The 18,679-nt window shown below is 45.8% G+C and overlaps 1 protein-coding gene across 1 annotated transcript in view; it reads right to left on the reverse strand.

Moving 5' to 3' along the window:
• Positions 1-18,679, reverse strand: part of LOC126154490 (phosphoacetylglucosamine mutase-like) — a 62,640-nt gene that overhangs the window by 24,531 nt on the left and 19,430 nt on the right. Inside the window, exon 3 of the mRNA XM_049916143.1 lies at positions 1,759-1,927. Within this exon, the coding sequence (XP_049772100.1) occupies positions 1,759-1,927 (169 nt within the window). The remainder of the gene's footprint in view (positions 1-1,758; positions 1,928-18,679) is intronic.

Raw genomic sequence — 18,679 nt, forward strand, 5'->3', positions numbered from 1 at the left:
TTTAATTCAAGGCAATAGCAATGACAAAATTGGAATGTGCCATTTCTATGTAAGAAATTCTCAACCACATCAAAGACTGACTCTTTCACTAGTAAAACACCTCCATTACATACATTAAAATTTTGTATTACTACATTAAGTCAGACAATGACTTTACTATTACAGTTACGTTTGCCATGTTGTCTTTTCTACAATACTGCAATATAAACATGTGAAAAAATACACATTGTAAAGCAAGCATCTTGTAAATGGCAGGGAACCCTGGATAAGACTACGACACTGACCCCATAGAGCTTATACTGTAAGAAAACAACAATGTTCCACTACCATCCCCATATCACAGCTAGAGAGGACTGGAAATAATAGAAACAAAAATCAATTCTCGCCAAGCAGTGTATTGGAATTAGTTTCTGGTTTGTACACTGTCTGGAGGATGCTTTTATATAGCTGTGTACGTCAAGTGGGTGGTAGTGGTAGTGGTAGTGGTGGTGGTGGTGGTGGTGGTGGTGGTGCCAAGACATAATATGATGGATATAATGGAGGCAGGTCTTGTCCTGCGAAAAGATATGTTAATGTTCTGTTGAATGAAAGTGGTTCACCCATAAATTGACATACAACAGTAATTTGGAAAGTAGCATCTGTTTCCGTACTGCACAGGAAAGAGAACATATAGTATATAGTGTGCATTAATAAGTTGTCTGGATCACTACATAACAGCAGTCACAGGGAAGATCACTGTCCCTTTGTGACAAATCCTGTTGCTGTGAAGTATGCACTGTGAGAGAGAGAAAAAACATTCACCAAGTTCTGAGAGACAGAGCTGGGCAGCCACAGTGCTATTTTCCCCAGCACGGAAGTGAAATGCAGTAATGCGAATGGTGACTATCATCCATAGAATGACACTGTTTACGAATGCCAGTGGTCACTAGTTTGAGCATGTGATGTAAACGATATGTTTTTTATGTAGTGGTTATATCACAGTAAAAGTGACTACAAAAGGACACTGATCAACTAGCACAAGAAATGCACAAAAAACGTTAAGAAAATATGTGAACAACAATCCCAAAATTACTAGTCAGTTCTGATTATGTTCGATGAACAGTTTTCTATGGAGTAGTAAGTGACAGACAAGTTTTGTGTTCATTAAATGTCCATATTTCTTTCTGAAGGTCATAAGTTCCACAGAATCATTTTGGATCTCATGTTCCAGCTATGATAAACAGATAAAGGTGGCTGTTTCCTAAATAACATTGCTATAGTTTATGAAACATTGCTTCCGTACGTGTACATCCACCTAAACAAAAGTCAGTGAAATGAGCTCTTTATCAGTTCACCGCAGTAACCTGTGAAATGCTACCAGATTTATCTTCAAAGGAAATTATAGTCATTCAGTGTCTTTTGAGACAGGAAAGGCATACTGCTAATTCACAGGAGTGCCTTAATCCCACAGGAAGTTAAGTCAAGATATAGCCTACTCTGGAATATTTGATGTTTGTATAAATAGCAGCACACTCTGTCCAGGAGTTCAGTTCTGTTCTGGCATACACTGATGTTTGTAATAAACATGCTTGCACTGTGAAGTGTTGTACTTCACTGATGATCCTGCTTCCGACATTGGACTTGAACGCTGTTACAAGATGTCAATTTTTTTTATAACATGTTGTGTTTTAATTACGGTGGTTTTACTATCCACTTAACTCTTTATTAGGAACATCACATAAGTTTTTAACACTCAATTTAAGCAGACCTTTTTCTTACCCAATGTTGCTATTCTGTCACCATCAAGCAGGTGAAATTTATTATTGTCATCAGTAAAGAAATAGACAATTCGATCCGCATCCCCATCTACTGCAACACATCGAGCCAATCTGACTTCTGGGACACCTTCTGGTTGTTGCTGCTCTACCTTCACAAAATCTGCTCCACACTGTAGAAACAAATGTAAGTAATCACACTTGTTTATAACCTACTATGGAACACAGTCATGAAAACATGCACATCACATATCATTATAAGCCTATATACACATTTTCTTGTTGCACAGTGTTCCCTCACTGTGCTTTTAAACAATTTAATGGTTAAACATCAAAGTACATTTGCCTCATAAATTGTAGACAGAAGCCAGACCACGCAGATGAGATCTCAATCAAATATATCGACTATATTCAGATTTATTTAGTTCATGCTGGTTATAACAAAATAAATAAAGCATGACTGCAGCATATAAAAAAAGGAGGAAAAGGACAAATTAACTGAAAAGAGAAAACACAATCTATGATGCAAAATTATTACTTCCTGGCCACAGGAAAAGTTAGGATATATATATATATATATATATATATGTCTGCTTGTGTCTGTATATGTGTGGATGGATATGTGTGTGTGTGTGCGCGAGTGTATACCCGTCCTTTTTTCCCCCCTAAGGTAAGTCTTTCCGCTCCCGAGATTGGAGTGACTCCTTACCCTCTCCCTTAAAACCCACATCCTTTCGTCTTTCCCTCTCCTTCCCTCTTTCCTGATGAAGCAGCCGTTGGTTGCGAAAGCTAGAATTTCGTGTGTATGTTTGTGTTTGTTTGTGTGTCTATCGACCTGCCAGCACTTTTGTTTGGTAAGTCTCATCATCTTTGTATACTCTTTTGGTGGAACAACCAGTGCAATTCTCTGGAAGTTAATAGTAAATGGGGCACACTTACAGCTTCAACACATAAAAGGAAGAACATAAAGAAACCCATCTGTAACTGATTGACTACATCTAGCACTTGCTTCATGCCACCAATAAAGTTTTGGTCCAAACCTTTTAAGTGGAGCAAAGAAATGAGTGACAATGATCCACATTTCATGCAAGCCACTAAAGGATTCTTCAAAAGAAGAGTTGCAGCTCAGGGGCTGGACATGTAGATGACACTATCATTAATACAGTACTGGGAATCCCCCTATTAGATGTCATAAGCACTGTTTACTGAGAAGGAAGGTTGATGACAGTCAGTTTACATGCACTGGAAAAATACCCTGGTAATGTATACTTAAAAATAGTTTCAGATGGCAAATGAAGAACTCCGCGTTTATAATCCTAGTCCCAAGATGAAACAAAAGTCCTCGTAAAGGAAGCACAAAGAGCCGTAACTCCAAAGAGGTTTCATATCCAAAGTGAACAGCAATCATAGCAACAGTTAGTTTTAGTTCATTATTTTCAGACAACAGTATTCTCATGTAATTATATCATTCTCGCAAACATATCTGTTGCTTACATAATAATGGCTGTTATGTTAACTAATTTTTTTTTCCTTTCCATACATGTAAGCTAACTGAATTACTTATAGACCACGACAGAGATAAATTAACGAGTTGTTTTGTGACGGTATAATGTTTTGACACATCTGCTTAAAAAAAGGAAGAAGAAATACACTCCAGAATGAGATTTTCACTCTGCAGCAGAGTGTGCGCTGATATGAAACTTCCTGGCAGATTAAAACTGTGTGCCCGACCGAGACTCGAACTCAGGACCTTTGCCTTTCGCGGGCAAGTGCTCTACCATCTGAGCTACCGAAGCACGACTCACGCCCAGTACTCACAGCTTTACTTCTGCCAGTATCTCGTCTCCTACCTTCCAAACTTTACAGAAGCTCTCCTGCGAACCTTGCATCCCCCAGGTTATGGCTAAGCCATGTCTCAACAGTATCCTTTCTTTCAGGAGTGCTAGTTCTGCAAGGTTCGCAGGAGAGCTTCTGTAAAGTTTGGAAGGTAGGAGACGAGATACTGGCAGAAGTAAAGCTGTGAGTACCGGGCATGAGTCGTGCTTCGGTAGCTCAGATAGTAGAGCACTTGCCCGCGAAAGGCAAAGGTCCCGAGTTCGAGTCTCGGTCGGGCACACAGTTTTAATCTGCCAGGAAATTTCAAGAAATACACTCTTCAAATTTATTAATTCCAGCATCTTCACCAGTTGGTTTCTGTAAGTGGTAGTGGGCGGGCGTATGATTAGATCTGTCGTACCACTATTGCTTAAAAATGTGTATTTCAACCATATATTATAAAAAGTTATCAGGAAAGCAAAGTTTATTCATACATTCACGACGACCACACCTGTCTGTTCTCATTTCGCCCAATGCCAAGATCCTGCATCAGGATGTTCGGAGCAGACAAGAGGAATCTGCGTGAGCAGCTGAGTGATCCTGGTTGGTTGGTTGGTTTGGGGGGGATTAAAGGGACCAGACTGCGACGGTCATCGGTCCCTTTTTCCAAAAAAAAGTAAAACCACCCAAAGAGAATAAAAAACGAACAACAGGAAAGACGTCACACGACACAGGACAAGAATTACTCCTACAGAGATCAGACGAAACAAATTAAAATCACACAGAGTGTGACGGTGGTTGGCCGACCATAGAGATAAAAAGGAAAAGCCAACCACCGAGAACACATTAAAAACTCAGCGTAAAATCATAGGCCAATGGCCAGAATCAACACAAAAGAACAGAACAAACACTCAGAGTAAATAATAAAAAACCCCTGCCCGAATAAAACGGAAAACTAAGTCAGCCATACCAGGGTCATCACATAAGAGGGCAGGGAGCGTATCAGGCAGCGCAAATGTCTGCCTGACCACAGCTAAAAGGGGGCAGGCCAACAAAATGTGGGCCACTGTCAAAGCCGCCCCGCAGCGACATGTAGGAGGGTCCTCCCGGCACAGTAAATAACTGTGTGTCAGGTGGGAGTGGCCAATGCGGAGCCGACAAAGGACGACAGAGTCCCTGCGGTTGGCTCGCAGGGATGACCGCCACACAGTCGTCGTCTCCTTGATGGCACGGAGTTTATTGGGCATGATCCGATTGCGCCATTCAGCGTCCCAAAGTGCAAAAACTTTTCGGCGGAGGACTGCCCGCAAATCAGTCTCTGGGAGGCCAACGCCCAGAGACTGTTTACTCGTGGCCTCTTTCGCCAGGCGGTCAACATGTTCATTGCCCGGGATACCGACATGACCGGGGGTCCACACAAAGACCACAGAGCGGCCGCAACGCGCAAGAGTATGCAGGGACTCATGGATAGCCATCACCAGACGAGAACGAGGAAAACACTGGTCGAGAGCTCGTAAACCACTCAGGGAATCGCTACAGATAACGAAGGACTCACCTGAGCAGGAGCGGATATACTCTAGGGCACGAAAGATGGCGAGTAGCTCAGCAGTGTAAACGCTGCAGCCAGCCGCCAAGGACCGTTGTTCGGAATGGTCCCCTAGAGTTAGCGCATACCCGACACGACCAGCAATCATCGAACCGTCGGTGTAAACAATTCCAGAGCCCTGATACGTGGCCAGGATGGAATAAAAGCGGCGGCGGAAGGCCTCTGGAGGGACCGAGTCCTTCGAGCCCTGTGCCAAGTCGAGCCGAAGGCAAGGGCGAGGAACACACCATGGGGGTGTACGCAGAGGCGCCCGGAAAGGAGGTGGAACTGGGAAAAACCCAAGTCCGCAGAGAAGCTCCTTGATGCGTACGGCGATCGGACAACCCGACCGGGGCCGACGGTCTGGCAGATGGACGACTGACTGCGGGAACAGGACACGATAATTTGGATGCCCGGGCAAGCTAAAAACATGGGCAGCATAAGCGGCCAGCAAACGTTGGCGTCGGAACCGCAGTGGAGGTACACCTGCCTCCACTAGGACGCTGTCCACAGGGCTGGTGCGGAAAGCACCAGTGGCAAGGCGTATCCCGCTGTGGAGAATTGGGTCCAGCACCCGCGATGGGGATGCTGAGCCATAAGCTAGGCACCCATAATCCAGGCGAGACTGGATTAACGCCTGGTAGAGCCGCAACAGGGTAGATCGGTCGGCGCCCCAGCGGGTGTGGCTCAAACAACGCAGGGCGTTGAGATGCCGCCAACACGCTTGTTTAAGCTGCCGGATATGAGGCAGCCAAGTCAACCGGGCATCAAAAAGGACACCCAAAAACCTGTGGGTCTCCACCACAGCAAGAAGTTCGTCGGCAAGATAAAGCCGCGGCTCAGGATGGACCGTTCGGCGCCGGCAGAAATGCATAACGCGGGTCTTGGCAGCCGAAAACTGAAAACCACGCGCTACAGCCCAAGACTGCGCCTTGCGGATTGCGCCCTGTAGCTGACGTGCAGCTGCTGCAATGCTAATAGAACTATAGTAAAGACAGAAGTCGTCAGCATACAGGGAAGCGGAGACAGAATTTCCGACTGTCGCAGCGAGACCGTTTATTGCAATTAAAAACAGGCAGACACTGAGGACAGAGCCCTGGGGTACCCCGTTCTCCTGGACGAGGGAGGAACTATACGAGGCCGTGACTTGCACGCGGAAGGTACGATACGACAGAAAATTTCTGATAAAGATCGGCAGAGGGCCCCGAAGACCCCATCCATGAAGCGTAGAAAGGATGTGATGACGCCATGTCGTATCGTACGCCTTCCGCATGTCGAAAAAGACAGCGACCAGGTGCTGACGGCGGGCAAAGGCTGTACGGATGGCCGACTCAAGGCTCACCAGATTGTCGGTGGCGGAGCGGCCTTTACGGAACCCACCCTGAGACGGAGCCAGAAGGCCCCGAGACTCCAGCACCCAATTTAAGCGCCGGCTCACCATCCGTTCAAGCAACTTGCAAAGAACGTTGGTGAGACTAATGGGACGGTAGCTGTCCACCTCCAGAGGGTTCTTTCCAGGTTTCAAAATGGGGATGACAATACTTTCCCGCCATTGCGACGGAAACTCACCCTCGACCCAGAGACGGTTGTAAAGGTCGAGGAGGCGTCGCTTGCAGTCCACTGAAAGGTGTTTCAGCATCTGACAGTGGATGCGATCTGGCCCGGGAGCGGTATCAGGGCAAGCGGCAAGGGCACTCTGAAATTCCCACTCACTGAATGGAGCGTTGTAGGGTTCAGAAGCGTTGGTGCGAAAAGAAAGGCTCCGACGTTCCATCCGCTCTTTAATGGAGTGGAAGGCCTGGGGGTAATTCGCAGAAGCGGAACTCCTAGCAAAATGCTCTGCTAAGCGGTTTGCAATGACGTCGGAGTCAGTACAAATTGCTCCATTCAGTGAGAGCGCAGGGACGCTGGCAGGGGTCCGATAGCCGAAGACCCGTCGAATCTTGGCCCAGACCTGCGATGGAGTGACATGGAGTCCAATGGTGGACACATACCGCTCCCAGCACTCCTTCTTGCCTTGGCGGATAAGGAGGCGGGCCCGCGCACGCAGCCATTTGAAGGCGATATGGTGGTCCATGGAGGGATGTCGCTTGTGACGCTGGAGCGCCCGCCGGCGATCTTTAATCGCTTCAGCGATCTCAGGCGACCACCAAGGCACAGCCCTCCGCCGAGGGGACCCAGAAGAACGGGGAATGGCAGACTCGGCGGCAGTGACGATGCCGGCGGTGACCGATGTAACCACCGCATCAATGGCATCAGTTGAGAGAGGCTCAATAGCGGCAGTGGAGGAGAACAAGTCCCAGTCAGCCTTATTCATAGCCCATCTGCTAGGGCGCCCAGAAGAGTGACGCTGTGGTAGTGACAGAAAAATCGGAAAGTGGTCACTACCACACAGGTCGTCATGCACACTCCAGTGGACAGATGGTAAGAGGCTAGGGCTACAGATTGAAAGGTCAATGGCGGAGTAGGTGCCATGCGCCACACTGAAGTGTGTGGAGGCACCATCATTCAAAATCGAGAGATCGAGCTGCGACAATAAATGCTCAACGGTGGCGCCTCGACCTGTTGCCACTGACCCACCCCACAGAGGGTTATGGGCGTTAAAGTCGCCCAGTAATAAGAAAGGTGGCGGCAATTGGGCTATCAGCGCAGCCAGGACATGCTGCGCGACATCACCCTCCGGTGGAAGGTAAAGACTGCAGACGGTAAGAGCCTGCGGCGTCCACACCCTAACAGCGACAGCCTCTAAAGCTGTTTGTAGAGGGACAGACTCGCTGTGAAGAGAGTTAAGGACATAGATGCAGACGCCACCAGACACCCTTTCATAAGCTGCTCGGTTCTTATAATAACCCCGATAGCCACGGAGGGCGGTGGTGCGCATTGCTGGAAACCAAGTTTCCTGCAGAGCAATGCAGAGGAAAGGGTGAAGGCTGATAAGTTGGCGGAGCTCAGCTAGATGGTGGAAGAAACTGCTGCAGTTCCACTGGAGGATGGTTTTGTCCATGGCTGAGAAAGGCGTGCCGGGACTGGGACGGCAGATTACGCCGCTGGGTCACCTGCTGCCTCCGATTGAGCACCCGTGCTAGTGCTATTGCTATTCACGGCGTCTGAGGGACCGGCGAGATCGAGGTCCTCAGCGGACGCCAGAATCTCCACCTCGTCCTCAGACGCAAAGCTAGAAGGTAGCGATGGGGTGGCTACCACCGCGCGTTCCTTGGGCTTAGAGCTGCTCTTCTTTGATTTCTCACGCTGCTCCTTGGGTTTAACTGGCTGGGAGGGCTTCACCGATTCAGTCTCCGGGACTGAGGAGGATCGGGAAGCCCTTCGACCTGCAGATTGTGGGCACTTACGCCACTGTCGATCGTCAGCCTTCCCGCCGGTGGAAACCTGGGAAGGGAGGGACCCAAGGGACCCCTTGCGAGCGTGAGAAGCCGAAGAAGTTGGACACTTCTCCGGCTTAGAAGCGGGGACCGACGTCCCCAATGGGGGGGATGGTGTTGCTCCTGAGGTAGGTGGCACAGGAGCAACCCGGTGGGTAGAGCCCCCCACTGGCAAGGGGGCAGGAGGAGTTGTACCACTCGTCGATCCGGCCGGAAGGCGCGAAACTGATGGGGCTAGCACAGGTGTTGTAGCAGCGGCGTAGGAAGTTGTCATTCGCACTGGATGTAATCGGTCGTATTTCCGTTTGGCCTCAGTATAAGCCAGTCGGTCCAGGGTCTTATATTCCATGATTTTGCGCTCTTTCTGGAATATTCTGCAGTCTGGCGAGCAAGGTGAATGGTGCTCCCCGCAGTTGACGCAGATGGGAGGCGGGGCACATGGAGTATCGGGATGAGATGGGCGTCCGCAATCTCGACATGTGAGGCTGGAAGTGCAGCGGGAAGACATATGGCCGAACTTCCAGCACTTGAAGCACCGCATCGGGGGAGGGATATAGGGCTTGACGTCACATCGGTAGACCATCACCTTGACCTTTTCCGGTAACGTATCACCCTCGAAGGCCAAGATGAAGGCACTGGTAGCAACCTGATTGTCCCTCGGACCCCGATGAACGCGCCGGACGAAATGAACACCTCTACGTTCTAAGTTGGCGCGCAGCTCGTCATCAGACTGCAAAAGGAGGTCCCTATGGAAAATAACACCCTGGACCATATTTACACTCTTATGTGGAGTAATAGTAACGTTAACATCCCCCAACTTGTCACAAGCAAGTAACCTGCGTGACTGGGCGGAGGATGCCGTTTGTATCAGTACTGAGCCAGAGCGCATTTTAGACAAGCCCTCCACCTCCCCAAACTTGTCCTCTAAATGCTCGACGAAGAACTGAGGCTTTGTGGAGAGAAAAGACTCCCCATCAGCTCTCGTGCAAACTAAGAATCGGGGCGAATAACTGTTACCTCCATCCTGGGACTTACGCTCTTCCCACGGCGTGGCCAGGGAGGGGAACGTTTTCGGATCGTACTTCTGAGCATTAAATTGAGCCCGAGAACGCTTAGAGACTGCTGGCGGCTGGCCGCCAGCGAGAGATGATGTACCACGCTGCATTGCGGGTCATCCGCCCTGATGCCACCTACTCCGACCAAGGGCCCTCCCCACGGGCGCCACCCAGCCACAGCAAAGGCCACCTGGCAGGATGGCCGTTGCCGGGAGTCCTGATACCCCAGGAGGATAGGCATCTACTCCTTGGCATACGTGGGGAGTTAACGGCGCAGGCATCAGTAGAGCGATCCCTGTGTTGTCAGGGGGCTACAACCAAGAGGGTACATGGCGGCCCCACCACAACAGACTGGCTACCGTGCTGGATCTTAGGTGCAAAACTGTCCAAGGTCGTCGTCGCAGTTAAAAGAAACACTGCAGAGGGCAGCGTGGTAATCGCACCCAGGGACGTATCCCTGCCCTAAAGATCGAAAACGAGCGGGACACCATTGCAACGACGTGAAAGCCGGCTAAAGGTCTAATTGCACGACGGATACAGTGCACCATGTAAGGCGCCCTTCCCCAATTGGCTCGCTCTTCGGAATAATTTAGAAAGATGGAGGTCAAACCCGAGAGGGGACCATCACATAAGGCCAAAACATGTGAGACTCCTTTTAGTCGCCTCTTACGACAGGCAGGAATACCGCGGGCCTATTCTAACCCCCGAACCCGCAGGGGGGGGGGAGTGATCCTGCATCGCCATTGTTATAATCAGGACTACGCACAACAGAATTAATGTGAAGCAGTACAAAACTCAAATTATGAATACTGATCTTAAATGTATTGACACTGGAGGTCTGTTGATATTGGCACCAGATAAAGTTCACCCAGGATGTGTGTACAGATTTATAAATGACCTTCCAATTTCTTTCAACTATTCTTCCCAATCAATTTTTTTTTTTTTTTCTTCAATTATCCAAGCAGCAATTATTAATCAGCTTTCCATTTCCATTATTTGCCCACCCACATATGCCACTATTCAATGGCGATTTAAAGAACAGCACTGAGCAAAATATGAACAGACCTTTCAATTGTTGAGATAAAAAAAAAATTTTGAGGTAATTTTTTTTTTTTTTTTTTTTTAACAAGAAACTAATGACACTTAGGTTGTATTTGTTACAAGTCCATGAGATTGGGAATAAGAAAAAAACATTGAAGGTGCAAATTAAAATTAAATTCTGCCTAAAAACAAGACATGCCAGGAATGCTGGTTTCAGAGGTAGAGGTAGGAAGCTGCAACACTGTATGCTTATATGGCCACACTTGGCGCTGTCTCTCTGGCAGTAGATAATCTTTTATCTTTACGGAAAGTGCATTTCTACAGAATAGATGAAATTTTGTATAAGTCTTCATTAAAGTGCAAGATAAGTCATTCAAATTCTATAGGAATGTGTCAGATAATAATCAGGTTCATTTGTGAATATGCAGCTAAATCTACTTTAATTGAAAAGTACCGTACATACAAAATTTTTGAAACAAAAAAAAATTATTCATATTTTCATTAAAAGCTATTCACACATTAAAAGCTATTCACAAATGAGTCGAGAAATGGCCATTGTTGAAAATTCATTACAAAATTGGCAACGGTTGGAGGTAACGCGTCAACTCATGAACTGGCCAATGGCAAGCAAAAGAACGAGGTTGATGTCCCACTATCAAAAAATGACGACACTAGTAATATAACTAATCATGATGTCACTTTTATGATGCTCGATGAGGCAATTTCACAGTTCTGAAGGGCACAACAGAAAAAATTCCTTTCATTACTTGCTCACGACATCACAAACACAAGAACAGGAAACAGTTCCTAAAAACAATGTAAATACTAGTGAGACACACAATTTGATACAACTCGTGCAACAAATAACACAACAGTTTACAAAACAACAGGAATTTCAGGAAAGTGCAACACAACAACTTCAGGGTATGACACAGTAGTTCACAAAAATTCAGGATAATACGGGACAACAGTTTACACAGCAAAATCAAGCATTTGACGATTTCAAGAACGATATTAGTCGACAGTTCAGTGAGGTGAGCAAAATTATATGCACTGAATTATTTGATGAACTATCTGGGAAGTTGACAGAGCTAGGTAAACATCTAAAATAAGAAATAATTACCAACCTGTCCCGCAATATAAGTACATTAACGGAAAGAGTATCACCCGTGGACAATAAACAGGAAGAACTTGCAAGTGAGTTCCAAAAGCATATTGTCAAATTCAGGAGACGCAATCCCAAGGAGGTGCATTGGTAAAAATTGTGACAGACATAGTCAGTGAGCTGCAAGACGTGTGCAAAAACTTACCTACAAAAGTAGAAAAGTTAAGTCTAAAAGTAGGCCAGTTAAGTTTAGAGTCAAAATTTGCCAAAAAACAGAGAGATAAGGTATGTGCAGATGTAAAGGAAATAACTGGAAAAGCTGAAGCTTGAATGCTGGATAAGGGCAGCATCCTTGCTGAAAAGGTAGTGTCCGAGAGCAAAACTTATGTATATGCTGTAGAAGCTTTAAAAGGGAAAGAAAGTGTAGTAGCCACCAGAAAGATCGCGGGAGGCGCACATTGGCACGGCGCATCACGAACGGTAGTCGCCGCCAGTAGAGTCCCGTCCACCACCAATTGGGAATTAATGGTGGCCTTAAAATCGCCACAAAGACGTAATTTTCCCGAGGGCTTCTTGACAATAACGAGGGGCAAAGCCCACTCACTGGAAGAAATGGGAAGAACGACCCCCAGGGCTGTCAGCCGGTCGAGCTCTTCCTTTACCTGAGGGCGGAGAGCCAAGGGGATCTGCCTCGCGCGTAGAAAACGCGGGCGAGCAGACGCCTTCAACGTTAAGTGAGCTTCAAAATCTGAAACACGCCCCAGGCCCTCCTCAAAAATATCTGGAAAGTCTGAGATCAAAGATTCCAATGAGTGATTGGGAACGTCTTCGGAGACCAACTGTATGGTGTCAGCGATAGAAAAACCGAAAGCTTGAAAGGCATCCAGGCCAAAAAGGTTAGTGGAGCTCGCATCACTGACAACAATAAAAGTAATAGGCCGAGTGACTGATTTGTAAGTCACATCGGTAGTGAATTGACCCAGGAGGGGAATGAACTGTTTACCATAACCGCGTAGACGCCGGTAAACTGGCGCCAACGGGGGCGATCCAAGGTCGGAATACGTTTGTGCATTCAACAACGAAACTGCCACGCCCGTATCTACCTGCAGTTGCAACCGGCGCGACCGAACCGACACCTCGATAAAGAGTTTGCGTGCCGATGCGTCGGGAGTCTGGCCCGATGAAACTTCCTGAATGTCAACGTCCATGTCCTCTGTACTTGCTTCCTTCGATTCCTTTGAGGCTGAGCGGCAAACTTTAGCAATGTGACCGTTTTTATGACATTTGCGACAAACGGCCCAACGCTGGGGGCACTTTGACCGATCGTGATGTATATAGCATGACGCACAGGACGGCAACAGGGGCCGGCGGCCGGAATTCTGTTTACGCGCCGCGCGGGAGTGGCCGTAACGGCCGGATTGTACCGCTCGCACGTCGTCCACCCCGGACACAGTGGACGCGGCCGCGCCGCCCTGAACCTCCGCGACGTCGTACCACGCCTCCAGCTGTTGACCTGCTGCGTGAGAGACTTCATACGATTGAGCAATGGACAGGACTTCCTCGAGGGAAGGGTCTTCTAACTGCAGGGCCCGTTGCCGGACCTCCCGATTAGGGGCCGAACGAACAATGACGTCGCGGACCATAACATGGGCATACGACTCCCGCGACTGCTCCGTGACAAAATGACACTTGCAACTAAGACCGTGCAGGGTAGCGGCCCACGCCCGGTAAGACTGATGGGGCTGTTTCTTGCATTGATAGAACTCGACCCTAGCCGCCACAACATGCGTGCGGCGGCGATAATATGAAGACAGCAATGAACACAATGCGTCAAACGATAAGGACGAGGGTTCCTGCAACGGCGCTAGCTGCCGCAAAACTTGATACAGCGAGGGAGATATCCAAGACAAGAAGAGAGCACGACATACCTCCGCATCGGCAACATGAAACGCCTGGAAATGCTGCCGAAGGCGATGTTCATATGCGTCCCAATCCTCTGCCGTCTCGTCATACGGGGGAAAGGGAGGAGGGAACTGCGCCGGAGCAGACGGCGCGGAGAGCAACGCCGGAAGCACTTGTTTCATGGTGGCCATGAGCTCCGTCTGCTGCGCAACCAAAACCCGCACCAAATCCTCCATGCCGTGGAGAAACTGCGAAACCGGAACAACGACGCAACACGTGAAAGAACGATCCCATCCTCGTCGCCAATTGTGTAGTAACACTGTTCACGTTACGTCGCACTTCACTTAGCGTAGACCGGGACTGTGTCCTAGGCATGCCCGATGTTGACTGACTGCGCACGGCCTGTCCTGCCGGAGTTGTTGTTGTTGTTGTTGTTCTTGTTGTTACGCCGGCAGAGGTCGCGTCCGAATTCTCGCGTGCCCTCTGGTGGACGGGACTCTACTGGCGGCGACTACCGTTCGTGACGCGCCGTGCCAATGTGTGCCTCCCGCGATCTTTCTGGTGGCTACTACAGAAAGTGAATTTGTAGCTAAAATACATTCAGGTTTAAGGAATGTAGAGGAAAGGTTATGTATGAGGCAGTATTGCTAAAACTATTGACATTCCAAAACAACATTTGACAGAAGACAAACCCATGCTTTTAGAGAAATTATATATATTCACTGGTTACCCACAATACGTGGGGTGCCCGTTGAATGAAAATAGCAAATTTTGCAGAATGCAGAAACACTTTCCAGCAGCTGTACCTGTCAAGCAAGCATAACTGCCATGCGCTACGCCACAAGCGAACACAAACACAGCTGTCACTGACAGCACGGCGTGTTTGTCAACATTACTTGCACAAGAAGGATTACTTAGACAACGACAATTTCAGGTATTTACCTCTGAAGGGAAAAGAACAAATCCCATGGTCTTTATCACAGCATTTCGAAATGACCTGGACCGAGGCCTAGAAAATTAGGTTTGTTGTTGGATACACACAGGGTGACGTTCTGCTATGGGCCGCAGACATGGCAAAACGTTTCCACTACTATGAACAGTTTGAGAGTGCCTTTCTGGACAAATATTGGTCTAAAGCCATACAAGAGGGGCTCGGACATGAAGCATTCAACCCAGCTCCATTCAATAGCAAACATGGAAGCTTAAGAGGCTATTTTGAAAAATACTTGACTAAAACTAGATACTGGATGAATCTGGTATTTCAAAGAGCCATCTACCTGCCCATGTTAAGGAAAAACTCAGAACCATTCTGGAACATGACATCGAATACTATCTGTACTAGACCCAATAGATTTTATATACGAAGAGACACCAGTACAACCCAAGCCTGTTAATATCCAAATAGTGCCACAGAGATTTACGGACCGACAAGTGAACAACAGATTCATAACAAAATGGATGGCAACCTTACCCCACACAGACATATGGTAACGGTAACAGCAATCACAATAGCAACATAGAAAGCCGTAAATTCAAGGGCAGATATAAAAGAAAAGGGCAAAAATTTAACAAAAACAACTACAACAGGCATGTAACATGTGGCCAGCCTGTACAATACCTACAGACACAAGCTACCAGCAATAATCAGCCGATTGCTTGACAAACACGAAACAATACCAGACAGCCAAATAATCCACAGACAGTGGAATTCAACCAGCAAAGTAATGCACATATGCCAAATAACGTGGAAAGGCAAAGAGAATTTCAGTTGAGAGCCTCACAAGATACTAACTGGTGTAATCAAACAGCAAGAGTACATCTAGAAGAAGTTACACCTAACCCAGAGACCGATGCAACTGCGACACCGGAAAACTTTAACCAGTAACAATAGGCCCCCATTCTGTGATCTGGGAGGAGAGTGAGGGCACGAGCTTGATCAACACTTGTTTTATCAGACATGATCTAGGTAGTGATGTGAAAGATGATCTATATCAAAGTAATAAGGATAATCAGAAAAATTTGACAAAGGGCAAGGTATAAGCTACTATTAAAGGCAAAATATCTTACCTTGATGTACCCATTGTTCTCGACACAGGTGTTACGACTAATTTGATGTGACAGGGATTCTTTCAAGAACTGAAGAAACGTGGGCGTATACCCACAATGCTGGTGCAAAATTGCAAAGTACAAACTGACACTAGTCAGAAATCGAAAGGAGTCAAAAATATAAGCCTTAATTCCCTGTCCAATTAGGACAGTTTTCTGTGTGATGCAATTTTTTGATAGTAGAGAAATTAATAGTTGATTGTTTAATTGGTATGGATATATTTAGGATGTACCAAGTACAAATTGATATAGGAAAGGACCAATGTCATGTCACTGTAAATAATCAATTATTTGCAGTAAACCTAATCAGGGAAATACTAATTGACATAAAACTGAAGTTATTCATGTCTTTGAGGTTCAACTGGTAAATCCCATAGTTATGCTTGTCAACACATACAATAACGTGCAGTCAGCAACAGAAGAGGTAAACGTTGACACAATATACATGAAGGTAAGTGAATCAAAGTGCTTGTCCCAAGAACAGCAGGCAGAACTTAATGAACTGATACTTGCTTATATACATGTATTTGAAAAAAGACCAGGTATCGTTAAGGATTTTGTGTACAAAATGGAAGTATAGCCTCATGAAACTTTTTTTCTACTTCATACCCTATACCGTGGATGAAGCAGTAAGAAAAGAGATTAACAGGATGCTTGACTGGGGCATAATACAACCATCATTTCCCCTTATTGTAGTCCTATTTTGGCCATGAGTAAGCCAGATGGCAAGGTGCACTTGGTCCTTGATGCATGTAACATTAATAAGATTATTGTACCAGTCTGAACACGTCCAGACAATTTAAAGGAACAGCGTATGAAATTCCATGATGCTAAATTTCTTACTATAATCGATCTTCGGTCCTCATATTGGCAAATAAATCTACATGAAGAAAGTCAGAAGTATAGCGCCTTTGTACGTGGGGGCAGGAGCTTCAAATTTCATGTATTACCATTTGGATTGAACTTAAGTGCAGGTGTATTGATCTCGGCACTGGACAAAGTGCTAGGGCCCGAACTTTTGAGTAAGGCAACAGTATACGTGGACAACCTTTTAGTCGCTACACCCACTTGGGTAGAACATTTAAGATTAATTGAACAAGTATTGAGCCACTTTTCTGAATATGGAGGAACAGCAAATCTCAAGAAATGTAATTTCAGTCAGGAAAAGGTAACATTTTTAGGAGACGTAATCTCTCTGGAAGGCATGCTGCCAGATCCTAAAAAACTTTATGCCATTAGGAACTGGCCTGTTCCTCAAAACAAGAAACAATTGAGTGCATACTTAGGCCTAGATTCATTTTTCAGGAAATTCATTCCTTAACAACTTATGAACAGTGATGCTTTACTCAATCTTGTCCAAAAAAAACAGACCTTGGTTATGAGACAAGCAATGTCAAACCGATTTTGAGAACATCAAGCAAGCCTTATTTAATGCTAATATTTTATCTCAACCAGACATGAAGAAGGATTTTTGCTTATGCACTGATGCGTCTTCTCAAGGTTTGGGTGCATGTCTTTTTCAAATGGTAGAAGAGGGCAATCTCATTCCTAAAGTAATTAGCTTTGCCAGCCAGACCTTATCTGAAGCTGAATGTTCATATTCAGTTACGGAGTTGGAGGGTTTGGCTGTAATTTGGTCCTTTAAAAAGTGTGAATATTTTCTATGGAGTAAACACACATAAGTATACTGTGACCATCAGTCCCTATCATTTTGGTTGACTTGTAAACTGCTGCACCAATGGATAGCCAGGTGGTGTATGTATCTTCAAGAAATCGATTTTGAAACAGTATACACAAAAGGAAACCAAAGCATAACAGCTGATGCTCTTGCTCAATTACCACAAAGCTTAGATGAATTCAACAATTTTTTAGAGCAGGAAATAAGAGCTATGTTGATGGAAGACAAAACACTCCAACCATAGTATGTCCACATGTGTAAACACATGGAGCAATTATGGCAGGAAGACAACACTGGAGTAAGGTAAGAGCGAAACTAAAACAAAGTGGTAGGTTTTTCACTATTCTCAAAGGTGTTCTGTTCCATAGGAACTATCCCAAACAAGAACAATGGCACATGTGTTTGCCAGAGGAATACGTGGATGATTTTATATTATATACCCACAATACTTGGGGCATTATGGCACTGCAAAATGCACTGACAAAATGGGTAAATACTGTTATTTCCTCAACCTTAGACGAAGAGTACTACAGGGGGTAAGAAAGTGTATTGTCTGCCAGAAAGCAAAACATTTTAACATCTCCAAACAGATAAAACTACATCCCATTGTGACTAAAAAGAAAAAAAAAATCTAGAAAAGGTATCGTTGGATGTGACTGGACCCTATCACAGAGGTAAGGGGGAGTAAGGTATATAGTAGGTATGTATGATATTTTCACCAAATATGTGAAACTGCATGCCATTACAGCCAGTTCAATTATAAGACAAATCAAAGACGATAATTTTGTAAGAGTAGGAAAACCAGAAATCATGTTTTTTGGGTGTAAATTAAAAGAGTTTGTAGATTCCAACCACATCAAACACATTTTAGTATCCAAATTTCATCCTGAAGCATCCCACACAGAAAGGTTGTTTAAGGAATTCAAAAGGTTTGTGAGGACCTATATACTTCGTAAACATACCAAGTGGATTGAATATGTCACTCCCTTCTTACAAGTTGTTAACAATCTTTCCCATACATCTACTGGACTTACACCAAATGAGCTGATGTTCAATTGCAAACAAACAGACAAGTGGGAAAAACCTTTGCCCAAGATACTGATACCGGAATTATCACTGGACGATAAAATACAACCAACCTAGGCTAAATATAGGAAAGGAATTTATGACAAAGTTGAAACGTACAACACAATTTTAAATAGGACAAAAGGTGGGGACACATCCCAAATCCACAAAAATTGGAAAACTGAATCATAAA

Source organism: Schistocerca cancellata, unplaced genomic scaffold (assembly GCF_023864275.1).
Source record: "Schistocerca cancellata isolate TAMUIC-IGC-003103 unplaced genomic scaffold, iqSchCanc2.1 HiC_scaffold_1090, whole genome shotgun sequence".
Taxonomy (NCBI): Eukaryota; Metazoa; Arthropoda; class Insecta; order Orthoptera; family Acrididae; genus Schistocerca; species Schistocerca cancellata.